The sequence below is a fragment of the Chelonia mydas genome, chromosome 1, assembly GCF_015237465.2.
Source record: "Chelonia mydas isolate rCheMyd1 chromosome 1, rCheMyd1.pri.v2, whole genome shotgun sequence".
Classification (NCBI taxonomy): domain Eukaryota; kingdom Metazoa; phylum Chordata; order Testudines; family Cheloniidae; genus Chelonia; species Chelonia mydas.
This window is the reverse complement of record NC_057849.1, coordinates 16,778,449-16,794,608: the sequence shown is the minus strand read 5'-3', so window position 1 is coordinate 16,794,608 and position 16,160 is coordinate 16,778,449. Positions and strand designations below refer to the sequence as shown.

Below are 16,160 nucleotides of genomic sequence, written 5' to 3'. Positions count from 1 at the left end.
AGAACACTTCAGCAAATTTATGAAGATTCCAACTTTCTGGCTTGTCCTGTTCATCGTCGTCATCTTTGTCTTCTGTAGACAATTTTATCAGTTCCTCTAACTCTTCGTTAGTCTATGTTTCTCTATGGCTCTCAATTAATTCTTCAATTTCTTCCTCAAGGATGTCGACGAAGCCATCGCTACCCACTTGCCTGGCCACTTGAACAATGTGTTTCACTTCTTTGTCAATTGTCGTTAAACCCTTAAAATCATTCACACATTCTTTCCATAGGTTTTGCCAACGTGCATTGACTGTTTCAGGCTTGATTGCATCCCTTGCCTGTTTAATATAAGTGATGCAATCGGCAATGTTGAAGGACTTCCAACACTCCATCACATTAAGATTAGGATCAGCATCCATAGCGCTACGTATCCATGAGAATGTAAGCCTCGTGTACATGGCCTTGAAACAGCGAATCATGCCTTGTTGAGAGGTTGGAGGATGAGGTGGTATTGGGGGGGAGAAAGACTACTTCAAAGTCGTTATGCGCAAACCGGAGTGCCACAGGGTGGCGAGGAACATTGTCTATGATCAGCAACACTTTAAAGTCAAGTCCTTTCTCTTCTAGGTACACCTTGACCTCCAGAATGAAACACTTGTGGAACCAATCCATAAATAATGCTGCTGTCACCCAAACCTTTTTATTTGATTGCCAGAACACAGGCAGGAGATTTTTGTTCTTGCCTTTTAAGGCACGGGGTTTTGCAACCCTGTAGAGCAAGCCCGGCTTTATTAAATGCCCAGCCGCATTGCCACAAAACAACACGGTCACACGGTCTTTAGCTGCTTTGTCGCCAGGGGCTTGTCTTTCTGATTTTGAAGTGAAAGTGCAGATGGGCATTTTTTTTCCAGAAGAGCCCACTCTTGTCAGCATTAAAAACTTGCTCCGGAAGGTAGCCCTTTTCTTCTATGATTTTCTTTAATTGTTCGGGGTAGGCTTTTACTGCCTCTTCATTGGCAGATGCAGTTTCACCAGTAGTCTGCATGTTTTTGAGGTTGAAGCGGTTCCTAAAACTGTTAAGCCAGCCTTGGCTGGCTTTGAATTCCTTCTCATCAAAAGGCTGTCCCTCTTTGGCGGGAGGTTTGAACAGCGCATAGAGGCTAAGAGCCTTTTCTCGCATGTGTTGCCATAAATAGGCACACGTTTACGGTTCATGTCTTCCAGCCATAAGTTTAATGCCTTTTCAGTCTTCACTAAAGTCTTATCACGCACCTGTCTCATCACCTTAGCAGTTATTGGGAGCACTTGATGCCACGGCTTGATGAATTTCTCTCTCCCGAATCTTGATGGCACGGATGCTAGATTCATTGCGGCCATATTTACGCGCCACATTGGAGACCGACATACTGTCTCTCAGTAAGTCCAACACAGCCTGTTTTTCCTCCAGCATTGGAACAGATTGCTGTTTCTTTGGTTGAGCACCAGAGAAAGTAGTTGGCTTGCGTTTCGGGGCCATGTTGTACGAAAAATACGTACAGTATCTTTAAACACTAGAATCACACTCAGTGCGACGAGATGCTCACACCGTGAGAGGCACGTGGGAACGGAGACAGTCTGAGGGAACAGCAGATGCACGTCTCCCATCTCACGCTCACTCCGGGGCATACGCTCATTGAGTGGAATGGTGGGCGGAATCGCCCGCACTATTTACAGGTATCTTGTTGTTTTTCCTTTTTTTTTGCCGAGCATGTATATTTGAATTTGCGTAAATTAAATGCGCGTATGATGCGATTCATCTGTAGTCTCTCTGGACCCTTTGACTGTGAAATCTACAGGTTTCCAGTAGGCTGCTTCCACCAGCACTGGTTTGGGATCCAGATGTCTGTGGTCTTCTGAGACTCACCAGCTGTGTGTTTGATTCCTTCCTATGTTTATTGCTTAAAGCAAGCAATTTGAGCATGGTGCCAGTAAGTAGCACTTAGATGCCAGTGTAAGGGCCTTAAGAAGTATTTGGGAGAGACCCATATCAGCACCCGTTTTACAGATTGGTAGGGTATGGTCATACTTTCACGCGCAGAAATCAGCTGCTTCCTTAAGAAACCAACTCCTGTTGCTGAAGTGCTTGCCAGTTTCAAACTCTCCTTTTGAAAAGGCAGTGGTTCTAGCATACCATATGTGCTTAAACCCATGACCTCTGTGGAAGGCTTCAGACTGGGTTCTAGCTTTCTCTGGAGTGGAGACTGCATTTATCAGGAATAAGAATAATCTGCTGGTTTTAGTTTATGGAAACTTGGTCATTGTGTTCATGAAAAATGGTTTCAACAGCTCTGATGCCACTGCGTAGTTGCTTGGGCAGTTAAAAGGCATTTCCAGTGTTTCTGAAACTTCCCTCCTTTGGTTTGAGTGATACATAAAACATAGGAGTTGGTCATGGATGTTTGATGTGTCTTCTCCAATGTTTGTGATATGCAGCATCCCCCAATGATCTTCATGTTTAGAATGTTGAATACAAGAGATAAAGTAGAATGTCATCATTTGTTGGCAATAAACAGTTGTATCTCTTGTTCTAAGTTTTGGCCCATGCATTGGAAGAATGGACAACATAGCTTGTCCTCAAAACAGGCAAACTTGCTGCTGAGCAGAAGTCATTTTTATGAGATGGTACTTTTTTTTTGTTAACACTTTCTGAAGCAACTCATTCAGCGTTATCTAGTGAAGTTTGGGCTCACTTTCAGCAGTGCTGCTCTATCGAAAGCTACATGCTGGATGTGGTTTAGAAGCTTACTTTGCCCTGGGTGCACCCTCTGTTTAACAATAACATCTTGATCAGGAAGATTGATAATTCCCTTAATGCTTTCAAGAGAACTTCTGTCGATTGCAATTTGTTCGGGATGCAGCAGCACTTTGGCCCACTGATTTAAGCATCCATGGTACAACAGTGCCACTTTTAAAACGACCGTCCTTAACATTGTAGTCTCTGGGTATATTTGAGACTACCTTGAACTTTGTTGTAGTGGATACTTACACTAAGATACCGCACACCAACTAGGGATCCCACTATTGTATCTTAAATAAGTAAGCGGCCACTAGTGCCTTTGCTATTATGGGTCCTAGGATGTGAAACTTGCTCCCTCATGACCATTATTTTGACCCTCTCACTTAAAAAAAATCTAAAACTTATTATCCCAACCGTGTTTTTCCACTGTTGATCCCATATATTCATTCTCCACCACCATCCACTTTCAGTGGTCCATTTAGTCAGTGTTAGTTGTTTATATTTTTAAAGAAGGTCTTTTTATTATGTTTTCAAACACATTTTAAATGGTTTGAGGTATGTGCTCCGAGGACCTCAGCATTTTATATGTAATTACATCATTTTACAACATCGAATGAATGGTAGTCTCACTTACTATTTGTATTACAGTAGCAGTGCCTAGAGGCCACAACTGAGACTGGGATTCCCGTTGTGGGTACGTCTACATTGCATTATAAAACCCACTGCAGCAAGTCTCAGAGCCTGGGTCTGCAGATTCGGGCTCATGCTACGGGGCTAAAAACAGCTAAAAGACGTTGCTTCAGAACCCACACTACGTTACAAGCCACAATGTTTACACTGCTGTTTTTGGCCCTGTAGCATGAGCCCCACAAGCCCAAGTCTGTAGACCCAGGCTCTGAGACTTGCTGCCATGGGTTTTAAAACATAGTGAGACATACCCTGTTTAGTGCTGTACAGATATGTATGAAGCAGTCTCTGCTCCATAGTACTTGTAGTCTAAATAGACATGACAGACAAAGGGAGATGGGAAAAGAAATGGATGCACAGAGGTGAAGTAACTTGTCCAAGGTCACATAGCAAGTTAATGACAGAGTTAGGAATAGAACCTGGGTTTCCTGACTCCCAGTCTAGTGCCCTAGCTGTAGATCATGCTGTCTCTTAAGAGTTGCTCAGAGCTAGGAAAATGGAGGTGATGATAGTCCAGATCCTGGTGATATGGTCTTTCAGGACTTAGTGGAGACATGCCCAGTGCTTGCCTTCCTACACCTGGCTTTATCTCTGGTTTTTGTCTATGGCTTTTTTGCTTACAGAAGTTACACTGTTTGTAGATAAAAGTAAACATTGGTATTGCAACAAAATACTCTTCCTCTGTAGAGTTTTCAAGTGACATTCATCCACTAATACTAGTTAATTTAATATTTTGTTTATCTGACAGATATGCCAAGAGTTCAACAGTACTTGGGCGTGGGAGATGGAGAAGAAAGGATACCTGGAAACAAGTGTTGAATGCAAATTGGGAATTCTGAAGGTAATGTATTTACTATTTTTTTAAATGACCCTTTGAAAACTTATACATTGCAGTAATTAAATGTATTAAATTTGGAGCTGATGTCAGAGCATGTAACAAATAAATATCACCAATCATAGTTGCTGATGGTCTTGTTAATGGGGATAAGCCTCAACTAAATATGGTGTTTTCTATTTGTTTTGTTCGCACTGAAATATATTTGTAGTTACTGTTCTGCCATTGGATGGTGTTTACCCATGCAGTATTCTTTTTTGTTATGTGCATGAGCTAGTAATGAAGCAATTTTATCTTAAGTGCAATGGTGAGAGATGGGGCTTATCTTCAGCTTTTCTGATCATGAGAAAAGTCAGGAGTAATGAGCCTCATGTGTGATGGCTTAAATTACATGGAGTTTTACTGTAGACTAATATACTAAATAAATAATATCCACTGTTTAGCTAGGTCATTCACAAAAAAGAAACTTCCATATACATTGCTTTCAGATCTATATAAAATACAGAGGTTAGAGTTTCAATGGCTACTTTTAAAAGAGGAAATAGAAACACCACGCTGTGTATGTATGCTTTGGTGGTGGCTTGATTTCATCCTGCTGTAGTAGCTGTTAATGTTTACTATAGTAGAACCTCAGCCTTGCAAACAGCAGTTATGAACTGACCAGTTAACCACACACTTCATTTGGAATTGGAAGTACACAATCAGACAGCAGCAGAGACAAAAAAGAAAGAAAGCAAACACAGTACAGTACTGTGTTAAATGTAAACTACAAAAAAACAAACAAACCTGGAAAGCAGCATTTTTCTTCTGTATAGTAAAGTTTCAAAGCTGTATTAAGACAATGTTCAATTGTAAACTTTTGAAAGAAAAACAATAACATTTTGTTCAGAGTTACAAACAACCTCCATTCCCGAGGTGTTCGTCACTCTGAGGTTCTACTGTACAGTAAGGATGCCTTCATTCTCCGCTGTTTAAAGTTTGCTGTTGAACAGGTTTAATGCCGTTCTAAATGGCCACTAACAAGAAATTAAAAACTAATCTCTGATTTACCAAAAGAGTATAATCTGGAGAGGCCTATGCATTGTATCCCCCTTTCTCTAGTTAAGTCACAAAACCAATAAAGGCAGGTATAAAAAGAGAACCCAAATAAATAAGTTTTTTTTGTAGTATCTTGGTGTTCTAAAAAAATCTTTCTACATTGCGATTTTTTTCAGTACCTCTGTGAGTGTCAGTTTGATGACAATCTAAAATTTAAGAATGTCATTAATGAAGAGGATGCTGATGCTATGCGTCTCCAGCCAATTGGTCGAGACAAGGATGGTCTAATGTATTGGTACCAGCTGGATCAAGAACATAATGTGAGAATGTATGTAGAAGAACAGGATGACCAGGATGGGTCTTCTTGGAAATGCATTGTCAGGTAATTTTTTTTTCTTGTTTGTAACTGCAAATTTTAAATGTGATTATCTGAGACTATGAAGTTCAGATATTGACTTCAATAAGTATCCTCTTTTCAGAGAGCAGTATTCCTGTCAATTTAATTCTCTACCTTCAGACGTACACAGTATGTGCACAACTACAATTTATGAAGAAAAGCAGCTTACTTGTTTATGGGATAATAGCCAATGCGTATGTCATTTTATGGTTTATAAGAGAAACATCATCTAGAGTTTCAAGAGCACAGTGATTATAGGGCAGTAAGATCAGGAGGAGAATTGTGCCCCCTGGAGAATGGTTCCACTACGTGCTGACAATGTGCTATCGGGAACATGGAGGAAGACCGTGTTAATTCTCTAACCTGTCATGCTATCGGTCACAAATTAGTAATAGACAACATTATGCTCTCATTAGAATTGCAGGGTTGAGTTCTAGGCTCATACAATGAAAAATAATTCCTTAATCTAGTACAGGAAGCCAAACACAAAAACCTTCTGAAGTCGAACTCAGATCCTGGATGACTAATGATTGAGTAACAGTCTACTAGTAACTGCTGAAATGCAGGGGCTCACTGCTCCTCTGAGTCTCAGTGAGCTCCAGCAGTTTAGCCTGGTGACCTTTTCATGATCTTCTGGACTCAAATTCCTTTCATCATTCTTATTAAAATGAAAGAAAGTGTCTTTGTACTATGTAAATATTTCATTTTCTAACATGTACCTTGTGTACTGTGGCATATTCTCCAAGGAAGAGTCTTTTAATTTTGAATTTATTTATTTAAAATTTTCAAATGACTGATTTTTAATATATTCTCATGTAAAATCTTTATTTAAAAAAAAATCTAGTCAATTCCAAATGTGTTTAAAGCTGGACTCTGATCAAAAGAGAATCAGCATTGAGTAAAATGGTAAACAAATATGGTGAAAGAGATCTCATAAATGCCAAATACTGTCTGTAATTTAAATGATGTGTGTGTATATAGCTATAGCTTTAGCAATTAGGGTTATTGAACAAAAAGTTTAAACTGCAAAGTCAATTCTCAGTGGGTTACATAACATGACCAGTGTTACCACTAAGGAGATTTTAGTAGCTGCTGTGTGTGAATAAAGTAAACACAACAAACCAAATCAGCCAAAAGGTAAACTATGCTCGCCTTACATCATGCCCCTGGGGACTGCCAGGTAAAAGACAGGCCAAAAATCAAAATAGGATAGGTTTATGCTGAGGGAGCCCTGGCACTATGTATCTCCCGCTGGTAAAACACAATAATTGTCTCTGAGATCTGAAGTGGTTTTAAAACCACCAAACTCCCCATGCTAAACTTGCGCATGCTTCAAGGCTTTGGTTTTTTGTGTATGTAAAACCGAAATTCCTATCCAAAACAACTTGCTAGGTATTTACTTCAGAGCAGAAATATGAGAGCCCTGACTTCTAGTCCTGTAGTGCAGCATTGCATCCGTTTAACCAGCTCTCAAAACAGATTGTCTGTTACTGCTCTCTGCTTCCTTACTTAAACGTTTACATTGGTAACTTTATTTTACTTGCTTGAGCATTAATTTCCCCCCATAATCTCTGCATCAGTATAGTAACTAATTTTAAATGTTCAAGTTTTTCTAGCCTTCTGTGTATTGTTTTTGAAAGTACTTCAGTGCTTTTTGAAAATCCACTTTTAAATGATATAATTGCTCTTCTGTTTCATGAGTGCTGCACTACAAGGCCTTTCAGTGAGGGAATCTGATAATTGCTGAAGGAAAACAGAAAAAATGGGCATTGATGATGATAGGTTAATAATTACAAAACTAATAAACAATATAAGCTCAGATCCAAAGCAGGATGTCTGGAAGGGTCAGCAAGGTAGTTTTAGTTTTACTATAGATAAAATGGCAAGTCGTTTAATCACAAAATGATGGCTATTCTGATTGGACAAAGCCGATCCGCTGGTCTTGTAGTTTGTAATGCAGCATTCATTTAAGCAGGTGGTGTGTTTTGTTTTAGATGGATGGCTTTGGGGAGAGCCAGTAAAGAGCTTTATCAGATAACTTATTTCTTTCCTTTGTCATCCAGAAACCGAAATGAGCTAGCGGAGACGCTTGAACTTTTGAAAGCACAAATCGATCCTGCACTGTTGAAAAAGAACAACCAGCAGGACAGCTCATCACGTGAAAGCCCTAGCATAGAAGATGAAGATAGCAAAAAGGAGGAAGAAATATCTCCACCAGGTTTTCTACCCTCTTTTTACCATTAGAATAGGCCTGTTTTTTTTATTATTATTCTCTGAGCTAAAAATCTCTGATCCATGTATCTAGGATACATTTTAAACCTTTTCACGCATCTTAAAATTCAAAATAATTTGGGTGTGTACTCAGTTTACTTTTAAAAAAAAACAAAAAAAACCACCCAACAAATTACATCTACAACTTTCCATTCTTTTAAAAAATCTTAACTTTGTTTTTGTGGTATTTTGTGTAACACCATTGACACCTGACATTTGCTTTTCTATCCATTATCTTTCTTTCATTTGTCATGCATTAGGTTTCAACCCAGCTTCACGTTTCTAATGGATATGAAACTCCTTCCACCCCCCAAATTTGTGGAGTGGCATAATTGATGTCAAACACCACACCCATAGTTGTGTTGACATTGTCTTTAGCTTTGTGTCACAAAATATGGATTTTTCTTCACTTCAGTAATCTATTCTTTAAAATCAAGAGCAACACATCCGTTCAAGATAGTTTAAATTGTTGGATTTAGGTACAGTACTGTAAAGTAGCTTAATCCCAGTGAAGACCTGTGATGAGTTTTGTCTGATAACAAGCCCTTAACTGTGCACATTTTATTTTTCTCACCATTGAAGAAACATTACTTCATTCCTTACTGCTTTGTCACTGCATATTTCTGATACGTTGCCTAACTTATTTGATGTGTTGGTTTTTTATTAGGAATCAGTTAATGTTAAATGCTTCTCCTTGTAGTAAAAGACCTAATTCTTCAGGTTCAAAGCAATTAAAGGCCTGTCTCCCCTGGGGAATCTGGTATTAAAATTGGTTTGCATTTTTTTGGGAAATTTCCACAACGGGGACAGGATTTCAGGCTCACATTGTGCCCTCAGTTACACCCATGCCAATAGTATTAAAGATAGTGGGTGTTATAGGTGTAACTATGGGCAGAATTTGGCCTAGAGTTCTGGCCTACAAGGGGAAGTATTGCTATTTCATTGACATTCTATGCATGTTCTTCCAAAGAACTGGTAAAGGGAAGAAGCAGTTAATACAATGATACTATATTGTGAGGTGCTGTAGAAAAAGTTAAGAAATCTTATTGTACAATTGTGTCATTGCTAATATCAACAATTAATACAGAGTGTGATCTGTATTGGTTGTTATAAGTTTAATATAACTAAGATATTTTACAATGGCTAAAGTTGCAATTACATTGCAAATAAGAGATGATAAAATCTCCCCAATCATTGATACTACAGAGTTAATTTCAAGCATTGGTTCAGTAAAAACTGGTCAGACCAGTTTAAGCTACCTAAACTCAGGGCTATTTAGCTGAACCAGTTTTAAAACCTTTTAAAACAGTTCTCCAGTATAGACAAGCACCAAGACCGCATGGTACACCAATCCATCAAAGTTAGCTAATGTCACTACTCATGTTAGGCTAGCATCTGATATGTATTGCTCGTAGAATTTCTAGTGCTAGACAATGGGGTTGTGTCTATACCAGACAATGGAATTACTTGTAGCTGGTTTAAGTACAAACAGTTCAGCACTTAAAACCATTCCAATTGCACTGCCCTCTGATACCTATCGCACAATCCAAGCACTGCTTTCAGAAATAGTACGTTCTGGGAGATCTTGAAATAACACCCTACCCCGGAATGTACTGTTTGTCCACATCTACACCGGCACTAAATTATTCCATACTAAAACAGTTTAAACTGAACTAGTTCTTAAATCTGCTGAACGTCTACTCAACTCAAATGATGTTTTGAGAACTTGTAAACAGCTAACATCCTCTTTGTGAGTGGATGTGAATGCTTTGATGTAGGGAACTAAATTGGTTCTGAGAATGGAGAATTTGTCTAGCATAGACAAGAATTAGAATGGCTGCTGCCCTCTAATGCTAGAAATTTGAGGGAGAGGCATAGCTGAGGGAGAGTCATAGCTAAGGGAAAAGGGTTGTGAAAGAACGAGGTCAGAGACAAGGGAAGAGGAAGCGGAAAAAGAGTAGACACAGAAAATGCATCCTACTCTTATCTCAGGTAAGCACTGCCTTCAAGAAAGCCACTTGCAGCATTGAGAAGTTACAGGGCAAAGCAGAGTGTAATTCACCTAAGGAAGGAGGAAAATATGGGACTGGACCCTTTGAAATATTGTCCCTGGTTTTGCATTTGTGGGGAGTTGACTTCTCTCTGACTTCTGAAATGAACTAACTTGGTTTTGGTTTTGTTTTTTCTTTCAACGTCCCGTGAGTTTCTCCTCACCATTTTATTTTATCCTTCCATACAGTTTCCTGTTTGAATGTGAGTTAAGCTAGCTCTTGGATGTCCCCTCTTCATTTAGAACTAAACCAGCTTTCATCTGGGAAAGGGCTTACATTAGTGCAGGGGGAAAGGAATAACTTGGTGCTGGGATTTACTGCCTTTTGGAATAGGAAGAGCCTTTCAAGTGTGGGAAGATCACAATGAAGAATATGCAGTGCTATTACATCTCATTTTTTGTTGACTTACAATTTCCAGTAGGTATGTGATATACCTCAACTTCTGTGCAAAGACCATACCATCTAACTCTGGGTAGATCTGCTCCCTGCAGTTTTCCCTGACGTACTTGTACTCTGCGCTTATTTTGTATGTGTTGGTCCCGTTGAAGTCAACGGGACTTTTGCATGTGAAATGAATGCAGAATGTTATTTATTATTTGTATTGTGGTAGCACCTAGGAGACCCAGTCATGGACCGTGGCCCCAATAGAGTGCAACAAATCTGGGTGAATTTTGGTTCAGGACATAGTATTGCAGCTTCTCCTCTTCCCTCTGAAACAGAAAAAAATAATAAGTAAACCCTTCTGAAAATATCAGTGTGTATAAACAAGAGTGTGGTTTGGATGTGGACACATCACTTGAAATTCTAATATAAGGAATTCTGTAAAATATTTTGTTATAGTGAAATAATTCAAACTGTCAAGTCAGACTTCTTTTAAAAACTAGTGTTTGCAGACCTCGTTCTTAGATTTTATGTACACATACTTCTAGAAAAACTGTACTAAAATTGATTAGGGAGCTAAAAGGTCAGCATAGAAAAGATAGATCTGGGGCTCTGCTGATATTTTCTGTCAAGTTTAGAATTATCTCTGGTTTTTAGTTAAACTGAACTGCCGTTCTGTCCTATTCTTTAGCTAATATTTGTCAATCAGGTGGCAAATGCCAGTGTTAGACCAAACCCTTAATTTCATTAGAGAGGATTCATTTTGATTGTTGTAGGATGCATCTTTTAGCTTTATTTTTTTTATCCTAGAATTCATCTGGTTATGTTATGTTGTTTTGTTTTTATTTTAACAGGAAATGAATTAAAAATAAAAGAAGAAAAGGAGACAGTGGAGGTACAGTCAAAGGAATTGGAAAGCCTTCCTCCACCTACAGTCCCAGCAGATGAAAACATGATGAAAAAGGAGAAAGTGGAAGAAAAGGAAATTATAAAACTGCCAGTCATAGTAAAGCTAGAGAAGCCTTCAGAAAACAATGAGGAAAAGCAGATTACCAAAGAAGAAAGTGATTCTTTTAAAGAAAATGTCAAGCCTGTTAAAGCAGAAGTGAAGGAAAATAAAGTAGAACCAAAAGATTTAAAAGAAGTAAAAAGCAGCACAGATAAAATAACAGTTCATGAGCCTGAGAGATTAGAGTTTTCTGTCAATGTCAAAACCCCTCAAGAAGTTGTGGAGAAATCTGCAGAAGAAAGTGAGAAACTTAAAAATGACCAGCAGGCAAAGATACCACTGAAAAAGCGAGAGATCAAGCTGACAGATGACTATGACAGTCCAGTAAAGGGGTCCTTGTGTAAATGTGTTACTCCAACAAAGGATGTCTTGAAAGAGGAAGGAAAACCAGAGGAGGAGGGTTTTAGACGAGTCCCTACAATCACTGCTTTATGTCCTGATGGGAAATTGCTAGTAAATGGAGAGGTTAGTGGTGAAAAAGTCACCCAAAATATCACCCAAAATAATAAGTCAGAACATTCCATTAGCACAAAGGAAGACAGCAGCAGCTCATCGAAGGAGAAAAATTGCATAAGTGGGGGGAAAATATCAGACTCTTTAAACTCTGTTAGCAAAATTGTGAGAACATGTGAAGATGAGAAAAATGTGCCTACAGACAAAGAGGTAGCTGCTATGGTCTCTGAGGTTTCTAATCAGAAAGTGCCTTTAAAGGAGGAATCTAGTCCTATGGAAAAAGAGTCCCTCGACAGTATGACTTCTGAGATGGCAATGGAGGACTCTTGGAAAACAGGATACTGCCCCAAGAAACCTGAAGAGAAATTAGCTTTGAAAACTAGGAAGGACAGACGACCACCACTCAAAGAATGTTTAGAAAAGCTGGAAAAGTCCATGAAGACATCCACTCCTAAGGAGCCACCCAAGCTTGATCTAACAGATGAAGAATGTTTGAAAAGTAAAAATGAACTGGAGAAGAAATCTGACTCTCCAAAAGCAGCTGAAACACCTCCATCGTCTATTCCTCCTGTTCCTTCTGAGAAATCTGCTTCAGAAAAAGAGGGCTCAGATTCCAAAAACATACTTGCTGATGAAAGCAAAGTACAGGAAGGATCAGACTTAAAAAAACAGAAGGAGGAATTTGAAGCTGCCCAGTCAGAACCAGATAAACAAGATAATGCCCAAACCTCTAGTGTAGAGGAGTCTTCAGAGACTAAAACGGAATCTGCAGTACAAAAAAGCAAATTTAAATATAAACTGGTTTCTGAAGAGAACATCTGTGTAACAGATAACAAGGAAATAACCTCCGAGAGGCAGAAGGAAGGGATCAAGTTAACCATCAGGATCTCCAGTAGAAAGAAAAAGCCTGATCCACCTCCGAAGACTCAGGACACTGAGCAGAAGGAAGAGGAGGAAGTCAGTGTTGGTCGCACTTTAAGGAGGTCTCCAAGAATATCTAAACCTACTCCAAAAGTGGTGGAGACTCGAGATCAGAAACCTGACAAAAAACGAGGTGAAGAGGAAGAGGAGAAACTGGCAGTGCTGCAAAAGCAAGACCGAAGAGAGGATGTGAAAAAACAAGAGAAGGAGTCCAATTCTAAAGTGAGCAAGGTAACAGGAGGAGATGGTGGTTTTCGATCTAAGGAGGAGATGGTGGTTTTCGATCTAAGGAAAACACATTTGTGGAGGAATGTTGAGAAGCATGCCATTATGGTCAATTTATGCATGTTACTAGTCCAGTAACTTGGTTAGGGCAGTGACTGATCTGAAAACAGCCCCCAGGAGAGTGCTAAGATTGACTGTGTGATGTATATGTTGATGCTTGGTCAATTTGATGATGATGGTGGATAGATGGGAACAGGGAAAATGTTAGTGTAAAGTAGTAATGCTATATAGAATTTAAGAGGAGTTTTGTTCTTGAGAGTAGCTGAACCACTTTTAGAGGGATTATGAGGGAATCTCTTATGTAGGTTTTATTTTGGGTTCAGAAAGTGTGTTTTGCATGAGAAGTTTGTCTTTCAGGTACAGTTTTAAAGTTTATAGAGTAGAAATGATAGTGAGCTTGCAGGTAGAAGACACGTACATCCTGCTATTAGCCCTGCTGTGACTTTGTGTTCTCTTTGTTTGACCTGTATGTCTTCCTGAAAAGCTAATTAAAATAAATTTAAAAAACAGGAAGATAGAGGCAATATTTTTCTTTTAAAAAGTGCCCTTGTTAAAAGAACAGTGTCAGCTTGAAATCTGGTTAATTTAAAAAATGAATAACTAGTTTTTTTTCAGGTGCTATTCCTGTTCTGAATCTCCGTACTAGCTTTTGTAGTTCTACAAACATCTTTTCCTCGGTTTAAAAAAAGTTTTCTCTCCTCTGTTGCGGTGTGAATAACCTTCACAAACAAAATGAGAAATTGACCTTATAGGGGACAAAGTGAAACTGTTATATAGTAAATGCTGTCAAATGCCTTACATAAACTGCAAAAGTACTGAGATTTTTTTCATCTTTCAGTTCTGGTAATAGGTGCTACAAGTAACTATGTTAAAATTGATACAAGTATGGTCTTAAATGGACATAGCTTTTGAAAGACTTAGTGATCTAAATATGTGTACTGAGATACAAAAATTAATATAATACAGACTTTTGGGCCTGGTCTCTTTGTATAAAACACACACATGCACACAATCCTCTCAAACATCTTCCTCCTCCAACCCCACAGGCAGAGACCACACGTATTGATGACAGCAATTTATCTCTTACAATATGATGATTCTAAAAGTAAAATAAGTCACATTCTGTAATTTGTTTCTCAAAAAGGAAGCAATGTTAGAAATATATTCTCTTTGGATTGAGGAAAGGCAGCTTCAAAATAAGGTTTTATTGTACTCTGGAGGGGAAAAGTTTACATGTTAAAATTCTCATGTTCACTATGCAAAATTACCTTGTCAGAGTAGAAATTTTAGATTTTGATAGCTCAACAAAGGGGTGGAGTCACATTCTAAGGCTTTGTCCTCACATCTTTTAAACCTCATCTGAAGCATTTTCTTTGCCTATACCCTTTAATTTCTTTTTTTCCTTTAGTTTTAATGAGTTCTGTAAGGATTTTTGGACTCAGTGAAAGATCTACTGATTGAAGCTGCTGTATCATGCTATGTTTTCCTCTAGCTATTCTGATTGAAATGAATCCGTTCATTTTAGAGAACACTTACTCAAACTTAAAAGCGACAGTCTTTTTAACTTAGAAAACCCCCGGTGTAAATGACGAGGCAATGTAAGTGCCTTTTGCTGTGTTTTATCTTTGGAACACTAGGCCACACAGAGAAACAAAGTGCGGTGGACAGGTACTCGAACACGTGGCAGGTGGAGATATTCAAGTAATGAAGAGAGCGAGGAGTCTGAGACCGAAGAAAACTCTGAGGAGGAATCTGAGGGGGAAGAGGAAGAAGAAGAACCTGCACCTGCTGATGATGATGAACCATGCAAGAAGTGTGGCCTTCCCAATCACCCTGAGCTAGTATGTTCTTGATCTACAAAATAGTGTGATGGGGGAAAATACTTCCATTAATCACCCTGAAAGTGATGGTTTTTTAGACTAGTAATGTGTAAAACATAGTTATTTCTGCCATGAGAGAGCTTTCTTCTGAGAGATGTGTAATAGTATTTTACAATAAACAATCCCTCCCTGGGAAAAGTGATATGGCAGGTTTAATAGGTATTAACAGTAAGGGGACATGGATGAGGCTGCAATATGTCCACTATTCATCTTAATACAAACAGGCTTTTAATGCTGTGGGTATGCCTTGATGGCTTGAAGCTAAGATAAAATCTGCTTCCAGCATGGCCCCACTTACATCACTTGTCCTGTCTGCTTTCCAGTCTGGATCTTGCTGACTGACATAATGGTGGCCTGACTAGGAGGAGGAGGCAGGGTTCAGAATCCAGCTTGATCTCTTCAGCCTTCCCCAACATTTTCTCTCTCTCCTTTCCTCCTACCAGTTCTGAATCTCAAGCTGGGAAAAGGGAGGTTATATGAGTCATCATTATTCTTGGAGCAATTCTGCTCCAAAAAACTAAAAATTCTGCACACAGTATTTTAAAATCCTGCATATGTTGTTTGTCAAAATAACACAATATAATCATGCCAGTTTCAATTATTTTGGTAATTTATTTCAAAATACCTGTCAACAAGTGTGTCTGTAACAATACAGATGACAAAAAAGATTCAGGAAATGTTTTTTGACAAATAGATTTCTTAGTAGTCATATTAATACAGAACTTTGAGTAATAATTCATTTAAACTACAATACAGAAACATATTTCCCGCACCCCACAGAAGTAGTGCAAAGGCTTGGGGGAGTCAGGGGGAATGAAGGAGCTGAAGGAGAGGGAAGTAATTGCTGGGAAGGAGCCTGGGAGTGAACCTGGAGGGTTGTTGTGGGGGAGAGGGGGAGTGTTATAGAGTTGGGGAGCCTTCCCCATGCAGATCCTAGCTGATCCCCTAGTCTCTCTCATTCAGTCAGACACAACTGTCCCTGTCCCCATGCAGAGGTGATGCATGGCGGGGGGGGGCATGCATATCTCCTCTCCCCTCCTGCGCACCCCCCCCCCCCCAGGGATTGCTCAACCACATGGTGTGGCCAGCCCCCTCCCTGTGGAGCAGCTGAGCTGGCAAGCTGTGCCAGACAGGGAGAGGCAGAAGCAGGAGGAACAGATGGAATCTGTGGGGAGGGGCTGCTGCTTTCTGGGAT

The 16,160-nt window shown here is 39.3% G+C and overlaps 1 protein-coding gene across 3 annotated transcripts in view; it reads left to right on the top strand.

Annotated features, from left to right (window-relative positions):
• RSF1 (remodeling and spacing factor 1) overlaps positions 1-16,160 on the top strand; it is a 112,836-nt gene that overhangs the window by 42,255 nt on the left and 54,421 nt on the right. For 2 of the 3 annotated variants that reach the window (XM_037886028.2, XM_037885830.2), the window contains exons 3-7: positions 4,193-4,285; positions 5,494-5,699; positions 7,778-7,932; positions 11,272-13,031; positions 14,723-14,926. In XM_037886028.2, the coding sequence (XP_037741956.1) occupies positions 4,193-4,285; positions 5,494-5,699; positions 7,778-7,932; positions 11,272-13,031; positions 14,723-14,926 (2,418 nt within the window). The remainder of the gene's footprint in view (positions 1-4,192; positions 4,286-5,493; positions 5,700-7,777; positions 7,933-11,271; positions 13,032-14,722; positions 14,927-16,160) is intronic. The other variant, XM_037885902.2, reaches the window with a different exon arrangement.